The sequence below is a fragment of the Arvicola amphibius genome, chromosome 9, assembly GCF_903992535.2.
Source record: "Arvicola amphibius chromosome 9, mArvAmp1.2, whole genome shotgun sequence".
Taxonomy (NCBI): Eukaryota; Metazoa; Chordata; class Mammalia; order Rodentia; family Cricetidae; genus Arvicola; species Arvicola amphibius.
The window spans coordinates 125,689,368-125,708,862 of record NC_052055.2 but is presented as its reverse complement, the minus strand read 5'-3'; the positions used below and the strand labels follow the sequence as shown (position 1 = coordinate 125,708,862).

The 19,495-nt window shown below is 38.6% G+C and overlaps 1 protein-coding gene across 1 annotated transcript; it reads right to left on the bottom strand.

Annotated features, from left to right (window-relative positions):
• Positions 1 to 18,302: 18,302 nt before the first annotated feature.
• LOC119824075 (olfactory receptor 5V1) lies at positions 18,303 to 19,256 on the bottom strand. The gene has a single exon (XM_038344307.1). It carries the CDS (start codon positions 19,254 to 19,256, stop codon positions 18,303 to 18,305), a length of 954 nt encoding a protein of 317 aa, XP_038200235.1.
• Between the last annotated feature and the right edge of the window lie 239 nt (positions 19,257 to 19,495).

Genomic DNA, 19,495 nt, shown 5'->3' with positions numbered 1-19,495 from the left:
TCCAACCATTTTTTCTATTCACATTTTGTATATAGTATATTGAGTTTTAGATTTTTATACCTGTAGTAACAAAACTTAGTCTAGATTTTTAAGATTGAGTGACATCAGAATTTTTACCTCCTCAGAAACTGAACTGTTCAAACCATTTGCAGAAGCATATAAAATTATATTCCATTCTTTTTGAGTTACACATTTCTTAGAATACTTCATTGCTAGCCTGTTATTTTATTACTCAGTTGAATTACAACATAAGCAAATCAATTCCATTTTCTAGCCTTTGAGTTGATCTTGAATCCTGTCACATTACTAAAGGTATTTATCAGCTGTAAGAGTTCTCTTGTACAGTTTTTGGATCACACACACACACACACACAAAACACACACACACACACACACACATATATATATATATATCAAAATAAAATAAATAAACAAATAAGAATAGAGGAGGAAAGAGGGAAAGAAGGATGGGGAAAATCTGTGTTCTTATCCCTGCTGATTAGCATCCATAGTGCTAGGAGGTGCTATGCATTATATAAGAGGAGAAAAGCAATCATTAATCACACCCAAGTGTGAACCCTTCAAGTTACAATAGTAGCCTGATTGCAAGATATGCAACTAGGGCAATAATGGCACAAACATTATAGGACTAACCAACTAACTACTTTTTCTTAGATTTAAGGCCTGTTTCATGAGATGAAACTAATGTCTAGTACGAACTTGAGACTAGATAGGTTATGGACCCTTAGGGAAAACCTACTGTTATTATTTTGCTAAATGAGCATATCAATAAAATGATTCCTAGTGACATAGGACATTGTCTTATAGATCACTCAGCTAAACTTCACTCAACATCCATTAGAGAAGATTCTTCTTGTGGAAGAAAGTAATTAACATAGAGTCCAAGTGAGCAATGTTCAGAGAGTGAGAGACACTGGAACACTAAGCCCTAAATAGGATGTCTTTACAACAGCCCTCCCCACAAGAACTAAGGATCTATGTGGAAGATGACTGAAAAAAATTATAAGACCCAGAAGGGGTGGACAACTTCATGGAAACAGCTTTTTTCAAGACACAACAGGGCTAGTGCACATATAAATTCACACAGACTGTGAAATCATGGACAAATCCTTGACTAGCTCAAACCAAAAAAAAAAAAAAAAAAAAAAAAAATCACAGACCACAGAGGAGGCAAAGTGGGCACTAAGCTCCATCTCTAGCCAAGAAGTTATGTGCAACTGTCAGCTACTGGGAAAGGAAAAATCAGTATTTTTCAATGAAGTGATGCTGGGAATATCAACCACACTCCAGGGCAAACTCCATGCATATAAGTAGTTAGCCAACACAAGTAAGACTCCATGGTTGCTTTTTTGTTGTTGTTGGTTTTGGTCTTTTCATTTTTTTATAGAGAACATGAAGCTGAGTAGGTAGGGAGGTGGAAGGGGATATGCAAGCAGTTGAGGAAGGGGAAAGAACACAAGTAGGGGCTGTATCTGACTCTTTTACTGGCTTTTGGGATTCTAATCCTCATACAGGGTCACCTAGCCCAACCTTAATACATGGGGAGGTGAGTCAGTCTTACTACAACTTAATATGCCATGTTTTCTTGATATCCATGGGAGACCTGACATTTTCTGAACAGAAACAGAGGAGAAGTTAATTGGGGGATGGGATAAGGGTGGAGAGACTGGGAGGGAAGGAAGAAGAAAAAACTGTGACCAGGATGATAAATGAATGAATAAATAAATAAATAAACAAATAAATAAATAAAGTGAAATTCTCAACAAAGAATTAAAAATAAAGAATTTATGTTCCTCCTCGTCAGGAACTTGGGAGCTCAGTCCGGTGCTCCACTGTGGGGCTCTGTCTCTATCTCCATCCATCGCCAGATGAAGGTTCTATGGTGATATGCAAGATAATCATCAGTATGGCTATAGGATCTGGCCTTTTCCGACTCCCTCTCCTCAGCTGCCCACGGAACTAGCTGGGGGCATCTCCCTGGATACCTGGGAACTCCTCTAGAGTCAAGTCTCTTAATAATCCTAAGATGGCTCCCTTAATTAGGATATATGCTTCCCTGCTCCCATATCCACCCTTCCTATATCCCAAGCATCCCATTCGCCCAAGCTCTTCCCCATCCTCCCATTTATGCTTTTCTCTCCCCATCTCCCCCTGCCCCCAACCCACCCCACCCCCAAGTTCCCAATTTTTGCCCAGCAAAGTTGTCTACTTCCAATATCCAGGAGGATAACTATATGTTTTTCTTTGGTTTCACCTTCTTATTGTCTTCCCAAGGATCACGAATTATAGGCTCAATGTCCTTTATATATGTCTAAAAACCGATTATGAGTGAGTACATCCCATGTTCATCTTTTTGGGTCTGGGTTACCTCACTCAGAATAGTGTTTTCTATTTCCATCCATTTGCATGCAAAATTCAAGATGTCATTGTTTTTTTTTTTTTTTTTTTTTTGGTTTTTCGAGACAGGGTTTCTCTGCAGCTTTTTTAGAGCCTGTCCTGGACCTAGCTCTTGTAGACCAGGCTGGCCTCGAACTCACAGAGATCCGCCTGCCTCTGCCTCCCGAGTGCTGGGATTAAAGGCATGCGCCACCACCGCCCGGCAAGATGTCATTGTTTTTTACCGCCGAGTAGTACTCTAATATGTATATATTCCACAGTTTCTTCATCCATTCTTCCACTGAAGGGCATCTAGGCTGTTTCCAGGTTCTGGCTATTACAAATAATTCTGCTATGAACATAGTTGAACAAATGCTTTTGTAGTATGATTGGGCATCTCTTGGGTAAATTCCCAAGAGTGGAATTGCTGGGTCCTGGGGTAGGTTGATCCCGAATTTCCTGAGAAACCACCACACCAAGGTCCAAATGAGGAGCAGAAGGAGGGAAAACATAGCAAGGAAGTCTGGACTGCGAAGAGTGCTCCCATCCACTGAGATGGTGGGGCTGATCTATTCGGAGCTTACCAAGCCCAGCTGGACTGGGACTGAAAAAGCATGGGATAAAATCGGACTCCCTGAACATGGCGGACAATGAGGGCTGCTGTGAAGCCAAGGACAATGACACTGGATTTGGATCCTACTATGCATACTGGCTTTGGGTGGGGGCTGTCCTGTTTGGATGCTCACCTTCTTGGACCTGGATGGAGGGGGGAGGAACTTGGACTTCCCACTGTGCAGGGAACCCTTACTGCTCTCTGGACAGGAGAGGGAGAGGGAGTGGAGGGGGGAGGGGGTAAATGGGAGGCAGGGAGGAGGCGGAAATTTTTAATTAAAAAGAAGAAGAAGAAGAAGGAGAGTCTTATGAGGGATTATCTAACTTGTTAACGAGTGTGCATGTCTTTAGAGAAATCTTGATTACATTAGTTGAGGTGGGAAGACCCTGCCTGGGATGCTGGGCTGTAGAGTGAGCTGAGTACCAGCATGCATGCATTACTTGCTGTTTGCTTTTGACACAGTGAGGCCGCTCTCTTGGTCTCCTCTGTCACTGTACTTCCCGTAGTGATAGTGATAGACTGACCTGGAACCATGAGCCCAAGTGAGCCTCTTAGCTCTGACTTGTTTTGTCAGGGTATTTGATCGTAGCTTCAAGAGAGAACTCTAAGACATAGAAGTCTGTTGCTATATTGTTTCAGTGAGTGCCTTAGGGCAGTTGACATGAATCTGGACAGATGTAAAAAGGTCCTTGCTTTTTAGTTTGTCCCCTGCAGTTTTAAAGGCTTTTGTGTATGCATAACCTTGGCCTGTGATCATCCAGACTGGAATGTTTTTCTACATCTGTTAGGTGTGGGTGAGTAGAAGTCCATGTTTCTAGACTGTCACGGCAGGGCACTTAAATTGAATGGCAGTGCGTCAGACAACATCGCTTGTTTTTCAGTCATATAAATAAGTTCATATTTGTAAACAGTTAACAAAAAATAATAAATAAGTTCATATTTGTAAACAGTTAACAAAAATAGCCCATTGCAGGAAAGAACATTTTCTTACAGCAGGGCAAAGCCAGATCCAACAGTTGTATACTGTGTAATAAATTGTCCCAACAGGTAAAAAAAATGAATTTATGTTCCATAATAATAATAATAATAATAATAATAATAATAATAATAATAAGCTACTGAAACCCCAGTAAAAATTATAGGAATGTAGTAAAGCAAGAAGGCAAAGGAGGGAGCCCATAAAGTTTCACAAAATGTGTTATGGAAAAATGGAACTTAATCTCACTATAAACCCTCTAAGAGGAAATGTAAGACATACATGTCAGAATTGTCAAACTAAAAATGTAAAAAATGAGGTGTATATTAACACTTATGTTTCACTAATTGTGAGAAGTAATTTTTTTTCAGAGAGATGTTTAATTTGTGGGTTTGTTCTCCCACAACCTTTTATGCTTGTTTGCCAACCCACCTGACCACTTTTCTTTCTTAAAACCACATGGCTTTATAAGTACCAGGATCATTCAGTATATACTGGATGAGTACCCATTATGTGCCAAATCATATGTGAGAAACAAAATATAAATCATTAGCAGAACTGGAAAAGAACCTATAGCTCTAGCTTAAAAATGTAGGCATTTCAGACAACAGACTTAACAACCAGAGAAATAATTTTTCGAGTTGTCCTACAACATTGTGGTAAGACTAGAAAAAAAAATAAAACAGTTCTTATCAAGATTATTGCTTTTATCTTAGATCCCTGGACTATCTAGTCTCTGGTTCTTGATCAACCAAGAAGTTTCAGGTATGGGTTCCATCTTGAGGAGTGGCTTTAAGTCAAATCAGGTATTGGTTGGCTATTGACATAAGATTTGTAGCACCATTGTCCAAGCATATACTGCAGGCAGGACACCAATGTAGATCAAAGAGTTTGCGACTGACTTGGTGTTTACATTTCTCCTTTGGTAGTATGCAAAGTTCCTTCCTGTACTAACGACACTAGCATTTAGGGATGAAAGTTCTATGTAAGTGTGTTTTTCTGGCTTCTTTGTAAAAAAAAAAATCATATGTCCATATATATATACTTACTTCTGAGTCTTTAATTCCATTCCGTTGATCAACATGTCTGCCTTGTGCCAATAATATGCTATTTTTATTACTATAGTTCTTTAGTAATAAATTTGAAGTCAGAGATAGTGATTCCCCCTGCAGTTCTTCTATTATTCAGGATGGTTTTATGCTGGGGATTTTTTCCTGTTTGCATATGAAGCTGAAAATTGTCCCTTCAGTTTCTGAGAATTGCGTTGGAATTTTGATGGTGATTTCATTGAATCTGTAGGTTGCTTTGTGTGGTGGCTATTTTTACTATATTAATCTTACTGATCCGTGAGCAAGGAAGAACTTTTAACTTCTGATAGTCTCAGTTTTTCAGTGTCTTAAAGTTTCTATTATAAAAGTCCTTCTCTTGTTTGGCTAGAGTTACTACAAGATAATTTACATTTTTCAACAACATCATGAAAGGTATTGTTTCTCTGATTTCTGTACTAATCCATTTGTCTTTTGTATGTAGGCTACTAATTTTTATGTGATAGTTTTGTACCCTACTACTTTGCTAAAACTGTTTATCAACTACAGGAGTTTCCTAGTGAAATTTTTAGGGTCGCTTATGTATACAATCACATAATCTGAAAAATAAAGAAAATTTCACTTTTTCCTTCTTATTTGTATCCCCTTGATCTGCTTTAGTTGTCTTATTGTTCTTGTCAAGACTACAAATCCTACTTCCCAAAACATCAATAAAATATGTTAAAGAAATAAACTAATCTCAAAGGAACAAATGCTGTGCAATCCATGGAAAGAAGGCATCTCTAGTAGTAACAGTCAATGCACACTGAAATTATCAGTATGTTATGTGATGTCAGAGAATGGAATAGTGATCATCTTGGACAGAGAGTGAAACGAGGAGATGTTTTATAGCATGTATAATGCTTTTGTTTTAGAGAAATACCTCTAGATGTTTATGCACCACACAGTGCTGGTAGTCACCTACACAGTACTGTGGATATCACAGTTTATTTAGAGGGTGGGGCTCACGTTAAGTCTTTTTGACACACACACACAAACACAATACGGGGAAACTTTGGAATGTGATAGATACATCTAATACTTTGATTATGGTAATGGATTTTGGGAATATAAATCACTATAACAATTCTGGAAAACAACATGGGAGTTCCTTAAAAATTAAAACTGCTTTCAATTTTATCCATCCATCCCACTACTGGTTATATGAATCCAAAGGAGGTGTATTATGTAAAGAGAAGTAAAATTATTATAGCACACATTTTATATATGTATATACAAATATGTTTAGACATATGTTCAATGTTGTTTATAACTGTCAAGATATAAATTTGTGTTCACTGAATGAATGGGTAAGTACAACATACTGTGTCTATACAACAGAATACTATCCATGTATAAAGTAGAAAGAAACCCTTCCATTTGTGACAATAGACATGCATCCAGAGGCTGTGACGTTAAGTTAAATGGATCATCTACAGAGAGAAAAATACTGTACCACCTCCCTCATTTGTGAGAGTTAATTTGGAGATGATTAAAATGTAGTGTTAGTTATTATAGGCTGGAGTGGTGAGAGGAAGCATTGCAAAGATGCTGGTCCATGGATTCAAAGCTTTAGATAGACAGGGCACAAGTTCACAAGTCTCCCACACTGCATACTCACTGTAGTATCTAGCAATATGCTAGATACAAAATGGTGGAGTGGAAGTTGCATAACTATGTGAGGCTGTGAAGATGTTAATTGGGTGGATTTAGCCATTTTACAAAACAGCTATACTCAAACATCATGCAGAAAATTATAAGTACATACAATTTCATCATTTTTATTTAGTTCAGGGTCAGTACTTGGGATGGTACTAACTTACCTTTAGAGTTCACCTTCTCTCCTTAGTGAACCTATTCTGAAAATGCTCTAATAGTCATATTCAGAAGTGTTTTTTGTTTGTTTTTGTTTTTATGGTGATCCCAAATTGAGCCAAATTGACAATTAAGATTACTTGTCACAGATCTCACTGGAAACCCACTGACCACACCAGTCAGGTTAACAGGTAAGTCTTCGCTCTCCTTCCTTTCCTCAAATTTCAATTTCCTAATCTTATCCCTAGCTTTGTAGAAGACCATATGCTGGGGTTCTTCTTCCTCTCTGCCCTCATTCCAAAGGGACTAAGCAGAGCTTCTCCTACAGCCTTTCTTCTTCACCCCATCCCATTGACCCACCAACACCCGAGGTGCTCTCCCTGGAAACCCACTGGCCACATTGGTAAGGGAGTCAGGTAGGTGATCTTCAGTCGTCTTCTTGTCTTCCAATTCTCCTGTCTTATTCCAGCAGCAGACCACCTGCAGGAGCCTGTCTTCCCTCTCTTCTTCCATTAACAGGGAACTTCACAGATCCTGGGGGCAGACTGTTTTCCTCACTCTTTTGGGTCTCCTTATCCCCCACCCTCCCAGCCTATCCCCATACCTTCTTATTGGCTCTCAACACCTAGAAACAAGTTCTATCTGAGAATCCCCAATGTCCCCACCAGGCAGGGACACGGGAGCACTCCAAGTCACACAACCCACAGCCACCATACACTCCTAAGATCCAGTGAGGGCAACAGACACCTAAGAGTGGAAAACTCACCCAACAAAGACAAGACCTAGAATTACAATCATCTAAACCCAGATGCTTAGATGCCAGTGCAAAAACATAATCAAACAGCCACCACAATATGTTTCCACTAGAGCCTAGCAACTCTGCTACAGTAGGTCCTGAGAAAGTAATATAACTGGAAACATAATAAAGGCAGTTTACAGGAAGCCTGCAACCGAGATCAACTTAAATGGAGAAAAACTCAAAGCAATTCCACAAAAATCAGGAACGGAAAAGTTGCCCATTGTCTCCAGATCTATTCAATATAGGATTCAATATAGGACCGATCATATTTTCAAGCTAAGAACTGAAATACTTCATTGTATTTGCTGTTTGAAAAAGGACAGTACATAGATATACAAAATAATGGCCACTGCACTCACAACTCATGTTTTGGCCAGATGTCTGTTCTTATCTGATATGAGTATGGATGCATTTGAGTAAGGATCTAATGGAACAGTAGTGGAAATAGTTCTGAGTGAGATACCAACTGTACCACTTAACTCTAAACCAAGATATAATGCTTAGTCACAAAAACAAGATTTAATGCTTAGTCACATTATCTTAATAAATTGCTATAAAAACTATTCAGATTCACTAATGTAAACCAGTAAGAGATTTTCTTCATGGCTTTCATTTTTATTCATATTGTTTGTTCACATTTTTATAAACCAGAAGACTGTTCTAAGGGGATGGAGGAGATCACAACCAGAAAGTCAGAGACAGTTAAAATTTTGATTTATGAATTTTAAACTAAACCAGATCAGTTTTAAATTTTAAAATAAATCATATAGTTTTAATACTCATAAGTTTTTAATGTTGAAAAATTAATGAATGAGTTGTATAACAAATTAGTAGCATAAGAATGTGCAGATACTTTACAGATGTCTGTTAAGTCCATTTGGTTCATTACCTCCATTAAGTCTTTCAATTCTCTGTTAGGTTTCTGTCTGATTTGACCTGGGGGGAATTGGGAGGACCTTGGACTTAGCATAGAGTGGGGAACCCTGATGGCTCCTTGGCCTTGAGAGGGAGGGAGGGGAGGTATGGGTGGAGGGAAGGGGAGGGAAGGGGGAGAAGGAGGGGGGGGGGGGGGGGTAGGAGGAGGGAAGGAGATGGAAATTTTTAAATATAAAAAAAAATAAACCATGAGAGAAAAAAAATAAATAAAGTTCTTGACATACAAAAAAAAAAAAAGAATGTGCAGATACAATGTAACTCTGCCCTGTGAAATCCTTTTTTTGTACTCATTTTTTAGGATAATTGAATAGACTCTCATATAACTTTGAAAGTAAAGTATTAATAATATACAAGGGGATATGCACAGAAATTATCTCTCTCATCTTTTACTACCTCCATCCATCTTCTTCAAAGGACCACTGCCACTAGTTTCTGGGTGCTGTGAAAGCAAGGGAGAGAGTCACAAGGATGAACTTGGCTCTTCCAAATGCAACTACAGAAGAATTTCTATAGTGGAGCAACTGAGCTATGACTTTACAATGAGATGCTTCTACGGAGAAGGAAACCATCAAAACTCTCATTTTTTCAAATAAAGTTTTATATTCTGCCCCAGGAGATCACTTTTCATGTTAGTATGCATGGTGATTTATGTTTTGTGGGCTGGAGTAATCTAAGAAAATATATAAAATTCATAATTTTATTGCATATGTCTGTGTGTGTTTATAAATGTATACAATGCAATAGGTGCATATAAAAATATAAATAAACTTCCAATAAACATCTGTATTTTCATAGCAGTACAAAAAGAATTTATGGATGACTGAGTAACAAATATTAGAAATAAGACTGTGTGTTAACAGACAATAAGCCTATAACATAACAGTAAAGTGTAGGAAAGCATGTCTCATTATAGGATTGAGATATACTTAAATGTTTCACTATGAATATGAAGTGAAATTCTTCAATATTTCTTGGTTTGTTATTTCTGCTTGAAATAGAACTTAAAACGTGATCATTAATACTTACTATGAACTAGGTAGGCTTGCCTAAGGAGGCCAGTTGCTGGGCACACCTGTGGCAGATTGTCTTAATTAAGTTCACTGAGGTGGGAAGATCCATCCTAAAAGTGGGTAGCACCGTTTCCTGGGCTTCGGTCCTGGACCATATAAAAATGCGAACGTGGGATGAGCATAAGGTTTCATCACTCTCCAAACTTCCACACCATCATTTCCTGAGTAAGAAACACTACAGCCTGGAACAGTGGCCAAAATAAACCTTTCTGTGATGATTAAGTTGTTAATTTTATCTGAAATCATGCTAATATCCTCTATTTTCGAGTTCATCTGTTCTGCTTCTGCTGTTGTCATTTTTGCTGACATCAAAACCCAGCCTCTTTGTCCTTCCAAAATGACCTGAAGATGCAACTCAATCCTCGATAATAAAACCCAATGTAGATAGAGACATTTTACCCCTTGAAGTAGCTGTGAGTCTTAACCTACTGCCATTGATTTTTGGAAATGGCTTTAGAAGTTTCTGAGTTGTCCTTGAATTGTCTGACCACGGACATCAGCAGCTGTCTCCCTTCTACCATGTAGAATACTGACTTACTTTTCTTCCAGATATAGGGGGTAACTTGCCTGTTTTTCAAAGTGTTTATTTACTGCTGTTACTATTCGATTAGAATGTATTAACTAATAAAGGAAAACCTCTGACTTTAAAAAAAAAAAAAAATGACCTGAGGACATTCGATTCTCCAAGAGTCCCCAGGCTTTCAATGACAGACGGAAACTACTAACACAAACAATCTTACAGCCTCCTGGACTGAGTGTGTACCAATCTCAGCCCTTTCTAGTGTGAAGACAGACATTGCTGGACTACTCAGACCATACCATGTAAGCCAATCTAATAATCCTTTTCAGTTTATAATCTAAAAACCCTGACTAACAGGCCCTCTTTAAGTTGCTCTATTCAGGGTACCTTCTTATAGCAATAGGAAATAACTGTTATATCAATTCTCTAGTGTACCTGAATAAAAAACTAAATAAGATGAATAAATGAATCAATAAGTAAGTGCATATATACATGCATAGACATATATGTATATACATATAATTTGTTCATTTGTTAGAGTGATACATACATATATTTACACACACATCTGTATATATCTATGTATTTGCTGTCAATAAGGTTCCAATTTTTATACATTCTGGAATACGTGGCCTTAATAAAAAAGGAAGCATTTTGAGGTTTCTTTAACTTTCTTCCTTTTTCAAAGGAAATGAATCTTGTGTACAATTGACTGGAGGTTTGTGCGCAATCACCTATTAATTTTTCTCTGAGGAGAACTACAACTTCCAGGAGTTTGTCTCACTATTGTTAAGTGGCTTTGCCCCCAAAGGCCTCTTCTGAGAATAATTTCTAAAGATCATAAAGCAAAGTTGAGACAGAGGCACTAGGGCTACTTAACAAGGAAGCTGCTCCTGGGGATCACCTTGGGAATGATTAGTGTGTGACCTGTTGAATAGCCTTCCTCTTCAGAGAAGAGTTTTGAATCTTAGCAATTATGCACTTTCTGACCTTATTAAAACATTAATAGCACTTCAATAACATGATTGTCTGAGAGCTTTCTAATGAGTCCCCAAGGGACCCACTAGGAGAATAAACTTTCTTGAGAAGAGCAAGTTACCAGGAGACCATTTCTAGATGCAGGAAAAGTGAAGACTAAAGGCTCTAATCAGCTGCAGTGTGCTCTGTGCAGTAAGGGCATGATTTCCCAGTATAAATGCCTGACAATGTAGAATCTCAGTGAAGATTAACTGGGTTTTAGGAAGACTGTGCTGGTGATTGCCACTTTACATTGAAAGAATTCAAATTCCAATTTTTTAATTCTTTGTTTTATATTTAAATGGGCTTAAAATGATACAATGAAATATTACTAATGGACTAGTTTTTTAAACTATTTCATTAAACAATAATCAGCCAAGTGGTGGTGCACACCTTTAATTCCAGCACTCGGGAGGCAGAGGCAGGTGGATCTCTGAGTTTGAGGCCAGCCTGGTCTAGAGAGTGAGTTCAGGACAACCAGGTCTACACAGAGAAACCCTTTCTCAAAATAACAACAACAAAAATCTCTTCATAATTTTTGATATAAAGTAGTATAAATGCTAAGATTACAGATTTTTTAAAGATGTGTGAATATCTGCAGTTTCTCCCAATCATTAGGTGTATGAAGAAAAGAAGCAATTCTGGCCTAAGTTACAATTCCGGAACTCAACTGTTTATCAGAAATGATGATAACTCAGGACTTTCCTGCTGCTGTGAACCATAGAAGGGTTGATGTATGAATTAACTGTATTAAGTAGAGTCACAAACAATAAACCTTCTAGAAGCAGCTGTCATCACTTAGCTAACATAACGACCATGTGTTGTTTTCCAAACTTATTTTTCAAAGTATTTCGGGTCTGGTTTTCTTTTTAAATTGGTTCATTTTACAAAAAGAAAGCCATTACAGAAATTGTTCTGGTGTTTAGTCATATTTTATCCAGCTTAAAACCTATGTCTTCCAACTGTAAGTCTAGTCAGGGTGGTGAGTCCAGTGTCTATTTTCACAGATGTTTAGAGTAGCCAATGATTGCAACCCCTTCCTTGTCCACGGAGATTAAAACAGGATGGGAAACTACATCTGGGGAAAGTAAACACAGGCTAATTTATTTGATTGAAAGTTTTGAAATGTAAAAATACAGGTTCTAATTACTGGCAACATAATCTCACTCACTCTGGCTCCTCCACAGAATGCAGCCATAAACCCTGAGCAACCTGAAGAATCTACCTAAGCAAGGTAGAAAGTGAAGAGAAGCAACCAGACTGAGGAAAACTATAAGATTTTAAAGATCCACCCTCTCTCGGGCCAGGACCTAGCAAAATCAGAATCAAAACACCAAAACATCACAGCTAGCTCTATAGCAAAAGGGGAGAAAACTCTAGGGAAAGCCCTCTAATTTTGAGTCAAGGAAGCTGAAAAGTACTTCTTATACTCAGAAGCTGAAAGATAAAAGCCTAAAAGTTGTATCTGTCATGGTTTCCCTGGAGAACAGAACCAGAAGACTTAGGTGTGTGCACATGAGGCAGTGGGCATTTTAGTAGATTGACTCACTGGATTATGGAGATTTCTTAATTTCAAAACCACAGAGCGGATAAGCAGCAGACATAGAAAGGAGCTGATGTTGCAGGACATGTCCAGAGGCTCTCAGCTTGAACACCAAGGAAAAGAAGGTGCTGTAGTGCAAGCCACTTTTATCATTTATATTTTATTGATGCTATTTTGCTGTGCTGCTTCCATGCCCATCCAGTTCCATGGTAACAGTAGCACGGGTTTCACTGGGAGTGTAGGGCTACACTTCCATTCCAGTGGAGCTGAGCACATCGCAGTCCCATTCATATTCATCTCCCTTCTTCTCTCCCTCTTCTGTTTCCCTTGTCCACAGAGTTTTATTATTTCTGCCAATCTCTCATCACAGAAGGTCTTTCCATCATCTAGTTTCTTCTTAAATTTCTTATTTCTGTGTCTTAAACCTTTCTTTGCAGAGGTCATCTACCCTCTTGGTTAGGGTTATTCCTAGATATTTTAAGAGAGGAGTGGGTAAACAAGGTGGAGATAAGATGTCCATCATTTCCAGGCAATAAACCAGCAAATTCCTAACATTAATAAAAAATTCAGAGAATGAAAAATAATACAACTAACCAGAGAAACAACCAACCAAGTCACACGATTTAATAAACATCTCTAATAGTAACTCTAGCTATAAATCACCTTAGCTCTCTGATGTGGGATTTCCCTCTGTATGCCGTGAATGTGTGTTGTTACCATTGGTTAATAAAGAAGCTGCTTTGGGCCTCCAGCAGGGCAGAATAGAGCAAGGCAGGAATTCCAAGCAGAGATAGAGAAGAATAGAAGGTGGAGTCAAGAAGACGCCATGTAGCTGCCAAAGGAGAAAGACTGGAGCCGCCAGCCAGAAACATACTGGTAAATCATGAGCCTCATGGTAAAACATAAAATAATAAAAATGGGTTAACTTAAGATGTAAGAGTTAGTTAATAAAAATCCTAAGCTAATAGAGCAAGCAATGTTGTAATTAATATAGTTTCTGTGTGATCATTTGGGTCTTGGGCGGCCGGGAACAAATGAGCAGCCTCTGCCTACAGCTCTCCAGTTTAAAGATGCAGAGCAGATGACTACAGAAGAAATGAGATCCAACTGTCTATTGTCTCTGAGAAGTGCCCATCATGACCAAAGTCCCCACAGACAAGGGTTAAAGAATGAAAGCCAACATAAAAGGCAAATGGAAGCCAAGCTGATGTGGCCATTCTGATAATTGATAATATAGAATTCAAACCAAAGTTGAACGGAAGAAATAGAAAAGTCAACTAAAGAGTTTCCACCACCACTTCCTCAAATTGTTCCACAAAATGAAAGAATTGCATCGACTCTGTAAATTGTGTTGGGTAGTATAGCCATTTTCACAATACTACTCCTGCCAGTCTCTAGGCATGGAAGGTCTTTCCATCATCTGGTGTCCTTTTCAGTTTCTTTTTATAGTGTCTTAAAGTTTTCCTTGTTAAAGGGCATTGCCTCCTTGGTTAGGTTTTTCTTTTTAGCTATTATTTTTAAGGTAGTATACGTAAGATATCTTTCCCAATATTTTCTCATTAAGTTTGCTATAGGTGTATATAAAACTACTGATTCTATGTAATGATTGTGTATCAGGAAACTTTATTGAAAGTGTTTATCATATTTAATTTTTTTCTGGTTGACTCTGAGGGGTATTTTAAATGTAGAACCATGTCATTTACAAATAAGCAAAGCTAACTAACTTCTTACTTTCTAGTTTTTATCTACTTTGTATCTCTCTCTTATTTTATTGTTCAAGCAAAAACTTTTATTGCTGTGTTCAATAAGAGTAGAAGAGTTGTCACCTTTGTCTTGTTACAGATATTAGAGGTGGTGCTTTCAATTCTCCCTATTTTGTAAAATGTCTATGGTTTTGTTGTATGTGAAACCTTTGTTATTTTGAGGTATGTTCCATCTATCCCTACTTTCTTCAAAACACTTTATCATGATGTTGTTTTAGACTGGCAGATGCTTTTTCTACATCTCTTGTGATGATAATGTGATTTTTGACATTAAGTCTATTAATATTGTGTATTACATGTTTGCTTTGCACATTGTGATTCTAAATTTTAAAGGCCAACTTGTCACAACTTCTAACCACCTCATCAGGGATCCTCATTTGTGGGATTGTCTTGATTTCCTTAATTGATGAGGGAAGATCCACCCAAATAAAAGTGGCACCTTTTGCTGGCAGTCTAGATTAGAAAAGGAAGCAGGCACAGAAGAAGGAAGGTTGCCTTGTTTGCCTATTGCTCACCTGACTTTCCTTTTCACTGCTGAGTTAATTCACCCCCTTGTAACTGCTGCTGATTTCTTTGCTGATGTTAGGACAAGTTTCCCAGGCTTCAACATGGACTGAGGACCAGGGGATCTCCAGGATCCCTCTGAGTTTCGGCTCCAGACTGGAACTGGCACCTAGTCTCTTAGACTGAGCAATTACTGAGTACTTAGTCTCTTAGGTGTAAGGAGGCAGTTATTGGACTATTTAAACCATATTGTGTAAGTTGATTTAGTAAATCATGTGTGTGTGTGTTCATGTTCTATTATATTCTGTTTCCTCTAGAGACTCCTAACTAATGTCTGCACATATTGAACCAACCTTGTCTCCCACAGATAAAAACAACTTGAATACAATGTATCATTTTAATGTGATCTTGAATTCAGATTGCAGATATTTTATAGTCTTTTTGAGTCTATGTTCACTAGAAAATTGGTCTTTACCTCTTACTTGCTTGGTAAAAAAAAATATAAAAACAAAAATTTAATAGTAATATAGGACCCATACCTTTTCTTACAGTTTTTACATAACTAAAAAATTTTACTTCCTCTCAAATTTCCTATATTATTTTCTATATATTTTATATCATGGTTTTCTATATTTTTTGAAAAATGTTTCCTAAGCTTAAGACACTCTATACAGTAGCTACATGAACCTAAAAAAATCCCATTGGGATATTCCATCTTGTGATAGAGTTAGGATTGTGAATTGAAATATCTGATTGTTTATCCAATATGAAGGTGTTAAATTTGGCCCATTGTAGAAGATGATAAGATTAAATTAATCACCAAATGATGTGGAAGTAAAATATCATCTCACCACAGTTGCATTTCTCTGTCAAAAGTCAAAGAACAAGCTAGATGTAATCTGGTGGTGGTCGTGTTTAGATACGTATGAATCCACAGAGACTGTGGCAGTATGCACAAGACCTGCACTGGTTCAAACCAGACAAACCCAGTGCAGGAAAGAGAATCTGAACACAAAGGCCCACCCCCAACCAAGGGGCTATTTGCAAAGGTAAAATCAGTTTTCTCCAATGGGGTGACACTGGATTTACCAACTACACTCTACTCAGGCCCCGTGACCTGGAGTTGCTGACTGACAGAAAGTCAATTACATCTCCTCGTGTGTGTGTGTGTGTGTGTGTGTGTGCGTGTGTGTATGTGTGTGCGCGCGCAAGCACGCGCGCTTCTTGTTTTGGCCTTTTTGTCTGATTGTTGTTTGTTTATTTTGATATTATTTCTGTGTTTTTTTAAGAGAGAAGAAGAACATAAAATTAGATAGGTGGGAGGTGGCGATAATTTGGAGGTGAAAAACATGATCAAAATAATTGGTATGAAAATTAATTAAAAAGGAGAAAAAAGGTAGAATCTAAATGTCGAATGTCTGTTACTCATTTTACTGAATATGTCATGGTATACAGTGAATATATTAGTACATTCTTATTTGATAAAATAAAATACATTTCTTATTTTTTCTTTTGATCGTTGTTCACTTTACTTATTTATTCTCCACTCTTTTTTATTACTTTATAAATAATACCAATCTAAATTCCCACTTTCTCCCCTCCTCCCACTTCCCTTCCGTTCCCCCATATACCCTCCCCCCTCCAGTCCTTGTGGGAAGGCACCCTGCCCTGTGGGAAGTCCAAGCCCCACCCCCCTACATTCAGGCTTAGGAAGGTGTGCATCCAAAGAGATTAGGATCCCAAAAGCCAGTACATGCAGAAGAGACAAATCCCAGTGCCATTCTCATTGGCCCCTCAATCTGCCCCAATTGTCAACGACATTCAGAGAGTCTGGTTTGATCCCATGCTCATTCAGTCCCTGTCCAGCTGGAGTTGGTGAGCTCAGGCACACTGTCTCAGTGGGTGGACCAAACCCTCGTGGTCTTGACTTCCTTGCTCATATTCTCCCTCCGGCTGCTCTTCAATTGGACCTTGGGAGCTCAGTCCAGTGAAAAAAATTTCTTCTTTATGTTAAGCTATGCTTACTTTAAAAAATAAAGTTTGAATGCATTACTTACAAAGAAAAGGATAAAAATATGGCAAACATTTAAGGAGTATCATTCACATATTTAAATTTTTTTCATTATGTTTGTGTGTGCACACATGCGTGCATGCACGTGTGTGTGTGTGTGCCATGATGTGTGAATGAATGCCAGAGAACAAATTGTAAGTTGCCATGTGGGATCATAGGATCAAACTCAGGTCATCAGGCTTAACAACAAGAGCCTTTACCTGCTGAGTCACCTCAGAGGCCCCTCATTTCCTTGCATAGGAAATACAGAACTGTTGCTAAAATTCCTTGCCACAAAGAGATGTAAACAATGTATACACCTTCTCCTAAGATCCCAAGAGCAAACAAAAGCACAATTCTGCCAAAGTTCACTCTGTGATGGTTTATTGAGCTTACTTACAGAGCATAGGTGAAGGGTAACTTACAGATGCTCCTCCTCCAATAGGCTGCATCTGAAAAGCATTATCAAGTAGGGATGAGTTCTTCTCCACAGGCCCTTGATGGAGACTCTTCCTCAGGCCTATATACTCTAGCCTTTCCCTGAGTCCATGATGCATACAACAGGTGACAGGGAGCACCTAAAAACTCAGGCAGGGTCTTGTGACCCTCTCAACCCTCCATGAGAGGACATAAACAGTAAACAATCTCAGATGGGATGAACCTTCATAATGGGGTGCAGTTGAATGTCCAAAGATGGCAATTGTTTGACTCAGAGGACTGTCATTCATGGCAAGTAATAAACTATAAAGTCTATCAAGTAAATATGGCATGAGGGGCACCATCTTTTGATGAGGTTTCCAAAATTGAAAAGACAAATAAAATGATAGAAAATTAAAGAAGAAACTCCATTAAGACTAACAAAAGCTCCAATATATACACTTAGGTCTGAGTGTGTTAACACTTGCAATCTATGTCCAAATATTGTGATCAAATATTTTTAAAAGATTTATTTATTATTATGTATACAGTGTTCTGTCTGCATGTCTGCCTGCAAGCCAGAGAGGACAGCAGATCTCATTACAGATGGTTGTGAGCCGCCGTGTGGTTGCCGGGAATTGAACTCAGGACCTCTGGAAGAACAGTTGGTGCTCTTAACCTCTGAGCCATCTCTCCAGCCCTCCCATCAGATAGATTTTAGTGAAACATGACCAGCACCAGCTGAGGGGTAAAAGTTAACTTTCTAATACAAGATAATTGACTGCAGGTAAGAGAGGTTACATATCAGAAGAGAAGATGGGTGGCCGCCATTTTCTCCCTATGGTCTTCACAGCCTTTTTGATATCCTTATTTCTCAGTGTATAAATTACAGGGTTCAGCATGGGGGTGACAACACTATACAGCACTGAGATCAATCTGTCTTTCTCTAGAGAGTAAGATGAGATGGGCCGCACGTATGTGAAGATGGCACTGCCATAATAGAGAAGAACAGTGAGCAGGTGGGAGGCACAGGTAGAAAAGGCTTTGTGCCTCCCCTCAGAGGATTGGATCCTCAGGATGTTGGCGATGATGGAAAGGTAGGAAAGGATGATGCACAGGAAAGGAGTCCAACCTATGAAGATCCCAATGGATAGCAAAGCCAGTTCATTGATGGACGTATCCCCACAAGACAAGATCAGCAAAGGAGGTATGTCACAGAAGAAATAATTGATCTGATTGTTACCACAGAAGGGCAAGTGGAAGGTCAGAACTGTGTGCACCACTGAGTTGAGAAATCCACCTGTCCAGCATGCGGCTGCTAACCAGCTGCACAGGGCCTTGTCCATGATAAATAAATACCTTAAGGGCTTGCAGATAGCAATGTATCGGTCGTATGCCATTGCTGCCAGGAGGAGACACTCTGAGCCTACAAAGAAAATGAATGCAAAGAGTTGGACCACACAGCCTCCGTAGGAAATTGTTTTCTTCTCTGACAAAAGATGCACCATCATCTGGGGGACATTAGTAGTGGTGTAGCAGATGTCAATAAAGGCAAGGTTTCTCAGAAAATAATACATGGGCGTATGTAGGTGAGAATCAGCCATGGTCACCACGATGATAAAAACATTCCCCCCCAAAGTACATATGTAAGTCAGAAAGAAGCTGGTGAAGAGTAAAAACTGCAATTTATTCAGGTTGGAGAACCCCAAGATGATGAATTCAGATGGAGCTGTTTGATTCTTTCCTCCCATGATGGCAGCTGTTTTCTCTTTGTGAATTTAACTAACGGATGCATAGATAAGGTCTGCAAACCAAGAAAACAAGTGTTACCAATGATGTCACCACCAACTGGACACCAAACCACAAGAGGAGCACAATCCATACCTGCCACCCAAGACGTATGTACATACTCCCAGTGTTTCACCCAAGAAGCAAATCCCTGTGAAATACACAGTACTATCATTTTTATCTAAAAGGAAATCTCAGCAGG